The sequence below is a fragment of the Helianthus annuus genome, chromosome 7, assembly GCF_002127325.2.
Source record: "Helianthus annuus cultivar XRQ/B chromosome 7, HanXRQr2.0-SUNRISE, whole genome shotgun sequence".
Lineage (NCBI taxonomy): Eukaryota > Viridiplantae > Streptophyta > Magnoliopsida > Asterales > Asteraceae > Helianthus > Helianthus annuus.
Window position 1 is genome coordinate 3,853,603 of NC_035439.2, and position 10,939 is coordinate 3,864,541.

A 10,939-nucleotide genomic window follows, 5' to 3' on the forward strand; every position below is an offset into this window, starting at 1 on the left:
TGTTTTTCGAAAGACTGAAGAGGGAAGTTCTGCATAACTTTCCATCGATGCGCACAGCTGAATCTTTCGTCAAACCGGTTAAAGGAATTAGAGATCCATTTACTAAGAAGCGAATGAAAATAGTGCACTGGCCTGTGACTGACAAAGAGAAGGTGATTCTGTTGGTCAATAAGATTCCTAAAGGTGCTTTGAAGTCTCTGCATTTCTGGGCTTATGATGAGCGTCTTGGTCAGGCAGTGTTCATTTGTGATGGGGATGTCAGTTTTCGCTTAGTGGATCAAGTAGATGTGCTCAACATTGCTCTTGAAGATTTAGAAGTGTTAGCTCAAAATCAGATTCGAGCTACTGAAAAATATGAAGAAATTGCCAAGGGATGGACTGCAGCTGTTGCTTCTGCTATTCACATTCGCAAGAAAGGCTTTGGTGGTTTTAAAGATCGATTGGGTGGTGGTCATGATACTTGAAGCATCAAGAACCTGCATGCATAAACCTAGGGGGAGATTGTTGGAACCTGAAGGTTTATTCATGTAGGTTAGTATAGTTTAAGGGTTGATTATGTACTTGTTTAGTTCTCATGTTTTGGGTCGATTTTGTAAGGGTTGGGCTAGTCTACTTGGTGTCGAGATGGGCTTAGGTTTGTGGCCCAGTTGTCTTGTATTTAAACACATCTTAACCTTTTGGTTGAGGTTGTTGTTGGTCAGTTGTTGGTTGCGACACAAGAGACACAAGGAACCGAGTTATTGTTGAAGTCTTGTATCAGTCTTTGCTTGTCATTGAATGCAAGATTTCGGTTTGTGTTTTACTTATTATCTTTATCTTGATTATTAGTGTATGTTCTTGAATCGATTTGTGATTGTTTTCCGCACTTTCACAAGTTAAAGATTGATATCATTGATAGATCCTAAACAAGATTTTACAAAGATATTGAATCTCGAGGTACGATAAGCATTCTACAATAACCCATTCGTTAAAGGGTCGGGTATCTATCACCAACAAAGGGTTAGCAAACCAACTCACACTTGACGAAGGAAAAGCACACAAGTAGCATGACAATGTGGCCACCAATAGAATGTCATATGTTAACATCACGTGATTCTATTTTGCAGGGAATCAGAATCATTATGAAAGCGATAATTATCAATCGATAGTATAAGTACTAGCGATGTCACAAAAGAATGGTAAGCTAAAAAGCTCTCAACCCCCTCTTATTTTATGGTGAACATATATTTATTATCACGTTGGATGGTGGTCACATAGAAAAACCCCTTCTTGTGGCGAAGCTAATTGTGTGTTTTTTTTGTTTTATAGATTCAATCCTTGAAGCAATATTCCGATACCTAGATCAATGTTCATTAGAGCTTTTATCTTTAAGCTCTAGCTATTGGGCTTGCGTGTTCATACATTTACCAATGAGTCATTATATGTTGCTTATGTCACATGGTGTAGAATGACCAAACATGCAAATTCTTTAAAGTTAAATGGTATGTTTTTTACGTAACACAATTTTTGACATATATGCAGTGGTGGATTTAGGATTTTTTTTAGTGGGTTTCTATATAGACTTTCACTAAAAATTCTATATCACTAAAAATTCCAAATCGAGTACGTTCCCAGGAACCTGAAAATTGAGGCTAGATCACCCCTGCATATATGCTTACAGAAATGTCATTCAAACGTGTGAAAGGTATTTTCTTTAACTTCATTTATGTTAAATTTAATAATTAATTAATAGTTAATAATATTTAAAGAAATAAGAATTCTAAGTCTTGATATATTAGACAAAGAATATGTTTTTTTTTTCATATTCTAGATGAGTGGGGTAACGTTAATTCAAAACTTCCTTGTATATATTTACATAAGATTATATAAAGCCCATTTATGGGATAACGTTAATTCAAAACTTCTTCTTTTTTCATTTTCCAAAGAATATATAGTTTGGTGTTTCTTCACGTACCAATACCGAAAACACCGAATACCAAAATCAATAAAATTAGGCACCAATACAAATACCAAATACCTAAAATCGATATGGATACACCTACCGTACAAATACACTGGTAGAGATACAAATATTTGGGAAAAATGTCCTCCAAAAGGCAGTTTGTAAAAGAGGAGGGGCCAAAAGTACAAGTGGGCGTGGTGGTATTTATTTATTTCACTCGCCTCTTCTTTCTCATGGAGATTCAAAAACCCAACACCATCATCATAGCAGCCGAAAATCTCTCAAAAACCCAATCTTTTTTATCCAATCATGGCCACCGTTGCTGCAGATCGTATCCTCTGTTCTTGTTCTATATTAATTCGAATTTAACTGTTCAAATCTGGTTTCATGGATCTGAGTTCATTTTATGTTAAATCAAGATCGTTTTTGGTGACTATGAGATTGATTTAATACATCCTGGATTAGAAAAGTTACTGACTTTGACCTTAATCTCGATAATTCATTAATTCCTTTGCATTTCTAGGGTTTATAATATAATATAATTACTAATATATAGTGTGATAAGAAGTGGATTTCCTTTACTTATTATGCAACAGAAGCTGCCAATTTGCTGAATAATTTATCGTTGGATCAATCGAAAACATTGGAAGCCTCAGAGCCTGTTAACAAGGTTGGTTTTTGTTGTTAGTTATTATTATTAAAGCATGTTTGTTAGCTGTTAATTGGCATTATCATTTTATCAATTGTGCTTGCAGCCCTCTGTTGACTCAGAGGTCAATGGGACTGGTCAAAGTCAAAGTCAAAGTCTTGATAGGTCTCTTACACCAGTGATCCCTGATATTATGGATCCAGCAGTGGCTTATTTTCCTGCTTATTACTATGGAGGTAGTTTAATACTTTTTACCATTTTCTAGTTATAGACTTACATCGTAAGTAATGCAAACCGGAATAAAAAGATGAATACCATGTTAAAAATTGTAGCTTTAGTATGAAAATTGTTACTCGAGTTCTTGATGGTATCTTTATTCTAGGTTATGATGGGGCTGCTAATGACTACTCAAGATTTTTAAACTTTGATGGAGTTGATACGTCTCAAGTAAGAATCTTTTTTTTTTTTTTTTTTTTTGTATTGTTACGTTATTGGTGGTGATGATTGTATGAAAATTAGCAGGGTGTTTACGGGGAAAACGGGTCAGTAATGTATCCTGGTTATGGTTATGCACCGTATGGCCCATATTCTCCTGCCGGTTCACCCGTTCCAACTACGGGTCATGATGGTCAACTCTATGGAGCTCAACAATACCAATACCCGAGCCCATACTTTCAACCCGTGGCTCAGACCAATGCCCCTTCTAAAGTTGATTTCACCAGATCTGCAGTACCTGGCGAACCGTCATTTACGGTAGACACAACCGCCAGTGGAATCACCAAGGGAAACACTGGTGCTGCTTCGGTCCGACCAGTGGCGAATCAGAATCCGGTATTTAGTTCAAGTGGATCGTATGACAGTGGTTCGCAAAATGTGTTTCAGGATCCAATATACCGGTTTGATGGGGTCCACTCTCCAATTCCGTGGTTAGACGGTACAGTTTATTCTAATGGGCAGCATAGAAGCAATACCAATTCTGTCCCTTTGTCAAGTGCAAATGGTTTTGCATCAAAGAATCAAAACATCGGTTCTCATTCTCATCTTGTGGTAAGGGTTTTTTTCTTATTTTTTTGTTTTTTTTTTTTATCAAACTGCACGAAATAGAAACCTATTTACTTTAAAATAGCAGCAAAATAGAAACTGGTATTATCTTACCAGTAAAGTTTTAACATGTTAGTTGATGACGTGTCACGCCAACCGTCACATCAGATATCATATAAGAAAAAGGTGCTCATGTAAAGAAAAAACTATTTTTTTTACTTGTTATAAAAAACCATACATGTTTTGAACTTACATTTTAAACAAGACAATATACCATGTGGCATACACATATGCGGGTTAGGGTCAAATGCGAAGTCTCCTAAAAATAAGAAGCCGTAAGAAGGTTATCAAACGGACTTCGATTAACCTCACTCAAGCAGCATTGGAACCGTCTTATCGAACTCTACGATATGAGATTTTAGGTTTTCACTTTTGGATTTATAGCATGTAGATTTTAGAATATATGTAAGTAATTTTAAAAATAATATTATAAAAGTGTCTTGTTACTGTTTGTAGTATTTTCGGTTATGATAGTTTATTATTTGGGTTTGTAGAGTCCAAGGCCATTGTCAGCCGTAAATACAGCAAGTGGATATATGAACAGAGTGTATCCAAACAAGTTATACGGGCAGTACCAGGGAGCATACGGGTCGGGTTTTGGATATGGATCCAATTCTTACGGGTCACAAAACAGGCAGGGTTGGTTAACCCTCGATAACAAGTACAGGTCTAGAGGACGAGGCAACGGTATCTTCAATTATTACAATGAAAACAGTGATGGGCTAAGTGAGCTAAACCGAGGCCCACGAGCCCGGATCACCAAGAACCAAAAGGTCCCAACACGAGTGACTGTAACTACCAAGGGGCAAAATGATAATTTGCCAGATACCGTCGAAAAAATTACGCTATTTGCAGCTCCTGACAGAGAACAATACAACCGGGAGGAATTTCCAGAAACGTTTACAGATGCAAAGTTTTTTGTTATTAAATCATATAGTGAAGACGATGTTCATAAAAGTGTCAAGTACAATGTATGGTCGAGTACACAAAATGGAAATAAAAAACTCGATGCTGCATATCAGGAGGCCCAACACAAACCCGATAAATGCCCCGTTTTTCTTTTCTTTTCAGTAAGTTTTTTTGTTACCAATAATTTAAATTCCCATTTTACGTCTTTTATATTTTTAACTAATAAATTTCTGTTCGCAGGTCAATACAAGCGGTCAATTTGTTGGTGTTGCCGAAATGGTAGGCCCGGTTGACTTCAACAAAAGCTTGGACTACTGGCAACAAGACAAATGGGTTGGTTATTTTCCCGTTAAATGGCATATTGTTAAAGACGTACCGAACAGTATGTTGAAGCATATTATTCTTGAATACAATGAAAATAAGCCTGTAACCAACAGCAGGGACACCCAAGAGGTATTTTTCTTTCATTGTTATTTTCTAGACTTTTTCATGTTTCCATTGGCGAACCATAGTGGGGGCGGCCGACCCCCCGAACTTTTCGCTCAGTAGTGGAGAGTATGTAGTTTTCGTATAGAAATTTTTGGGTATATACGTTTTCGACCCCCCGTTTTATAGAAATTTTTGGGTGTATACGTTTTCAACCCCCTGGTCGGAAATCTCAAGCTTCGCCACTGCATGTATCAATCTTGGCTGATTGCGTATTTGCGTTTTTTTTTAAATCTTTGAAATGAGATTGTACATCGTTGTTTAGGTGAAGTTAGAGCAGGGATTGCAGATGATCAAAATATTCAAAGATCATTCTAGCAAGCGATGCATATTAGATGATTTCGAGTTTTACGAAGAACGACAAAAGAGAATTCAAGAAAAGAAAGCAAAACAACAGTTTCAGAAACAAGTGAGTGACATTGTGACAACTTCTTATTAATTGTCGCGCTATATTCTTCTTACGCTTAATAATAATAATAATAATGTTTATTATGTTTGTTTTTTAAAGGCATGGGAAGAAAAACCAACCTTAGTTGAGAAAAACAAAGAGGAGGTTCCTGCACCAGATTTGGTAAAGGAAGAGGTCAAACATACTGATAATGTATCATTTGATAAAGCAATATGATATAGCAACAGATAGAAAGTGTACCAAATTAGAAGCCAAATCTGTAGTGTTTTAGGTTTTTAACATTTTTTATACCTTTTATCTGTGTTTGTGAATCATCTTTCTTTAATTTTGTTTTGTTGTTTTTGTGGTCTATGATGTTTGTTTTTCTATGTTTGTTAGACTATGTGGCATGGTTGCAAAAGTCGCTAGGCGCTCCCTGATCGGTCGACCAGGGAGTTGAGAGTATTCGGCCTAGGCGGAAAGTACTCGGGTCGGGGAGTACTCGGACATGTTAAATTATAAAGAAATTAGTTTTCAGACATTAAATATGAGTCAAATAACATAAATTTACTAATATTTATAAGAAAATACATGAAAATGATATTCGTTCTTTAATATAATAGGCATAGAATTTATGTTCTATTTTTGTTAAGTCAAACTCGGCCCGAGTTGACCTACTAGATCCGATTCTGGTCGAGGTTGACCGCATTTTATTGATTCCGAGTAATTGGGCGGAGTTGAAGGAAGTCGCCTCGGCAGCCTACCTTGTAGCGACTACTTGGAGAGTACTCGGCCTTGGAGACCTTGTTTTACAACCATGCTATGTGGTGTGTAGGAGCTTGGATTGGGGTCATTGCTCGACATGTGGCGAGGGTGTTATCCACAAGATGACAAGATAATACTAAAAAACTAGGGGTGCGGTGTGGTGTAGCGTGGCTTATCTTGGCGTGACCAGCCATGTGGATTTCTTGTTTATTTTTTATTTTTGTTGTTTAAACTATTTAAAAAATTCACCCAACCAACCAAAGGGGTAGCCCAACGCCAACCCGCGCCCCACGCCAGGCTCAATACCCACGCCAAAGGGGTAGCCCAACGCCAACCCGGGATGGAGCAGCTGGCGTTTATGAGCCAAAACGCCCCCAAACCAACGCCCACACCCCAAAGCCTTATGCTTCTTCTTTGATGGTGAGTAGGGTGGTGTAATCCTGCTAGGTAAATCTGTATTATTTGCTATGTTAGTTAATGCTAATTCTAACCAATAATCTCATTTTAGTCAAATGTTGAATTTATTTAATTTACTATTATTTAAACCTTTTCATACACTAATTTATTTAGTTTACTATTATTTAAGTACTTTCATCAAATAACTAACAAGTGGTTGTAATGGATTGGGAATTCCTAAAGTTTTTAATTGGTTTGCACTTTGTTAAACAACTTAGACACATCATTCTAATTCCATAACATACTTCTAGTATAACTAGTTTAGCCTATCCTTTTATCTGGTCAACTTTCTTTTTTGTAAATCATGACTTATATTTTATTCAAAGAAATACATATGATTTACGATAGCCAACCCGATCGGGCCACAATCGGGCATACGTGGGTTGACCAAAGTGAGCCAAACCAGGGTCATTTTTCATTTTCAAGTTAGTTATCCCACTTCCCTAAATGTTAGCCACATAGGTTGTTTTTAGTTTCCACATTTCCTATATGTATTGTGCATGAGTAAATGAAAAAAGGACATTGTGTTTTAATTAAAAGAATTCTTTTGGTTGGTTTATCTCAATGAATTTTGAGTTAAATTGATTGTGTCTATGCTAGCTCAATTGTAGCATATTGAGTGGTGTTCTTAGACTCGAATTTATAACCGGAGTGGTGATTTTTGTATCTTCGGGAGTGATTCGCACCCCTACTGTTGGTTTTGGTGGTGTATCTTTATCCAAAACGAACCGTAGATTTATCTTTTATTTTACCGTTTTATTTGAACCGATGATTCAAGGGTCTTACTCCTATCAATTTATTTCTTACACTATTTGAGTTTGTGATCTTGTCCATTTATTAGATTAATCTTTGTTTATGAGCAATAAATATTAACTTACCCTTTAAATAAAGTATTTTTAAATGTGAAATTGTGAATATACATTTTTAAGGACAAAACATATGATATATCGTAAAACAAAACCAAGCAGGGTGTACCTGCATAAGTTTTTTTTAAAGATAATTTTATAACACCAAAAACGCAATCTCAATCTCCAAGTAAGAGAAAGAGACACAACCTACATAAGTGGGATGGGGTCGGCTGCACCCCATGAAAAAAATATTTCAATGCTATATATGTGTGTGTGATGAAATCTCGAGCAACTCTCACGGAATTTTGACATAGACCCACATTAAACTGTGATTGGTGGAAAAGTCGAAGTGAAGAGTAAAGAGAGGGTAGTTTGCATTACATTTTTTCCAACCGGCAATAATTGCAAAGCCGATAATGAAAGCTTGAAGGGATAGCCTAAAGATGAAAAAATTGTATTTCTTTTTTCATTGAATGGTAATTGTTTTCAGATTAGTTTCACACATACCCTTACAAATATTCAAAATATCAACCAAAACATTAAAAATAAAATCATATATACCCAATTATAATTCTCCTGATTGAAAATGTAGTTGTTTCACGTCTTCAAAATGCCCATGGTTATGCAAGTCAAACCGCCTTGATAAGTTTCTTAGGGGTTTATCTGTTGTACCGAATCAACATAATCGAATAGATAAATCAATGTTGTTGCAGCCCAAAATGAAATTTTGCACCATAGAAACACCCGACTCCAAACCTTTTTTTAACAATGTTTTGAAAACCAGTTCAGACCGGCTAGTATTACTGGTTGAAGCAACTACTGGAGACATCATAGGTACAATTGAGAAGGATTTAGTTAGGGTACCGGTTTAGTTTTCAAACCAACGGAAAATCCAGTTTTACCGGTGAAACCAACAGAAAATCCAGTTTTACCAGTGAATACCGATGAAAGGGTTTATAGCGATGTTCAGGTTTGGGTTTAAACAAAAATAGAAAACTAAAACTTCTCATTTTATATTGTAGGAAACAGAAATAGTTATGTTCTTGTTAATGAGTTATGAGTATGTCAATAAGAGCAAAATTCGTATTTTCAACACTCTAATCACAAAAACCTATTGCAGACTTTATTTATTATAGATTATGTAATTATGTAATTATGTAATTTTGGACTACTATTAGAACTAAAGTTGTCATTTTATCAAATTATAGGGTCAACTAGTTAATCCAATTGTACATTTATATCAAGAATGAATTCTATTTTGTCTTTTACTTAACGGGGTTTGAAAGTCTGAGCCTGCTAAAGTCATGATTTTCTGACGAGAATTTAGTGTATAAACCAGTTTAAATGATGTTAAACGATGATTTTAAAGCCACTCTCTTACGCGTTTACGCATTTCATCACTCATAAGGGCTTTATAAGTAGACATCGTCTTAAAACTTTTATTCTAGATAACAATGAATTGATGATTAAATGTTTGGGTTAAAAAAAGTGAACTTAACCATTTGCTAATTTCTTACAAGTTACTTAAGATTCAAAATAAATAAAATTTATAATTTATAAACTCGGGAAACGAAGATTACTATATAAATGTTTTTTTTATTGGGTTCAATTGTTTTTTTTAAATATACAAAATCAAAACCAAACTGTAGAATTAAGTATTCAAATACAATATTGGATTATTTTGGTTTGAAGTCAAAATTAAATTAAGGAAACCTCAGAGATCTTGGTGGATAATGAATCATCAAATGAGTATCAACTCATCAAGAGTAGCAAATATCTATCTTACATCACTGGTACCCTTTATTTACTTATTGATAAACAATTTTCAAAAAGAAAATTATCAAAAAAAAAAAAAAAAAAAAAATAGTTGAGCTGAAAGATAATGAGTCAGAAGTAGCTGGTTGTAAGATCACCTTAGAAAATCATTGGGAATCCGTCTGATTTTTTCATCATCCTCATTATCTTGATCAAACTGACAAAAAATTAAAAAAAAAAAAAACAAAAAAAAAATATCAACATAAAGAAGCTGCAAACCATAGAATGAGATGTGTTTATCGTATCTTGACAGGGGTTATATAGTGATTATGAAATGGCTACGGAAACCCTAGGAACATTTCTTATGGGCCTTTGTAAGATTTGGTACATCATGGCCCATGGGCCTAGCCTCACAACAAAGGTAACTTTAGATTCGTTGTAATATACAAATCTGACTAAACAATATAATATAAAACTAGTATTAAGCACCCTACCCTGCGTTGTGACGAGGCCACTAACACTAAATTTGTGGTGTGTTAATGTGAATAACTTAGACTGAAACGTAAAACATAGAAAAGAAAAACTAAGTTGATCTAGGACCCGCGCGTTGTGATGAACCTGTCAAACGTGAAAAAATAGATGACGTAAAAGCATTGAATCACACACACGTTGCACAATGTTAACTCGTAAAATTAAAACGGAACGTAAAATGAAAATTTTTGCGTAAGGTGAAAAGTATAAGGGACGAAAGTTGAAAGTACAAAAGTTGTGAGGTTAAAAAAAGTTTTGGTGTTATAAGTAAAGAAAAAGAGTTTTGGGTGAAAAGTGAAAAATATTTTTTTTTTTTGAAAACCTTCCAAATCATAAGGTAAACACCTCTATGCACAAATTTTGTAAATTTAGAGTATGTAGATATAACTAGTAGATGCCCCACCCGCGTTGCGGGGCGAGGGCCGAATAATTCTCAACCAATTAAAAAAAGACTACTATAATTTTCCTACGAAAAAAAACAAAAACGATAATAAGACCGTAGTAAACCAACTAAAACAAAAAACCTTTATAGTTTTGGTAAAAAAAAAAAACACTAAAACGATGGGAAAACGTAATTTTTAACTCAGGGCCAAATCATAAATTTAATTCGGGGATAAATTTTAAACTAAATGGACCAACGGGGGAGTGCCAGGAAGTTGCCGGCACGACTGTAAATTTACACTGGGGGCAAAATTGTAATGTCACCAGGAAAACAAACAAAAACGATTGGGAAAATGTAAAGTTAAGTTGAGGGTAAAATCGTAACTTGGCCGTGAGAAAAAAAACTAATGGTAAAACTATAAATTTATACGGGGCAAAATCGTAATTTTGAACCAAGGGCAAAATCAAAATTTTTAGCTGGGAGTAAAAGGGAATTTTTTTTAAGTGATGGTCAGAACATAATTTTGAACTGATGGCAAAATCGTAATTTTAAGGGGAAAAAACTAATGGCAAAAGTGTAAAATTAAATGGGGCAAAATCGTAATTTTTAACCGAGGGCGAAATTTTTGAAATTTTTAGCTAAGAGTAAAAGCGCAAATTTATTTTTAAGTGGGGGCAAAAACATAATTTTATACTGATGGCAAAGTCGTAATTTTAAGGCAGGACAA

General features: G+C 35.0%; 1 protein-coding gene and 2 non-coding genes across 4 annotated transcripts; 1 reads left to right on the top strand and 2 right to left on the bottom strand.

Moving 5' to 3' along the window:
* The first annotated feature begins 2,125 nt into the window (after nucleotides 1-2,125).
* LOC110867630 (YTH domain-containing protein ECT4) lies at nucleotides 2,126-5,845 on the top strand. 2 transcript variants are annotated; one of them, XM_022116633.2, is made up of 9 exons: nucleotides 2,126-2,273; nucleotides 2,539-2,612; nucleotides 2,698-2,827; nucleotides 2,974-3,038; nucleotides 3,111-3,638; nucleotides 4,187-4,762; nucleotides 4,842-5,054; nucleotides 5,353-5,496; nucleotides 5,596-5,845. In XM_022116633.2, exons 1-9 carry the CDS (start codon nucleotides 2,252-2,254, stop codon nucleotides 5,710-5,712), a joined length of 1,869 nt encoding a protein of 622 aa, XP_021972325.1. In that variant the 5' UTR covers nucleotides 2,126-2,251; the 3' UTR covers nucleotides 5,713-5,845. The 2 variants fall into 2 exon arrangements, with proteins under 2 accessions (XP_021972325.1, XP_021972326.1); XM_022116634.2 differs by having other exon boundaries at nucleotides 3,114-3,638.
* A 3,409-nt stretch (nucleotides 5,846-9,254) lies between these two features.
* LOC118480715 lies at nucleotides 9,255-9,340 on the bottom strand. Its single transcript, XR_004863693.1, has one exon. It is a non-coding gene; the product is annotated as a small nucleolar RNA SNORD24 (small nucleolar RNA).
* Nucleotides 9,341-9,426: 86 nt separating this feature from the next.
* On the bottom strand, nucleotides 9,427-9,503 carry LOC118480807. Its single transcript, XR_004863785.1, has one exon. It is a non-coding gene; the product is annotated as a small nucleolar RNA R12 (small nucleolar RNA).
* Nucleotides 9,504-10,939: the final 1,436 nt, after the last annotated feature.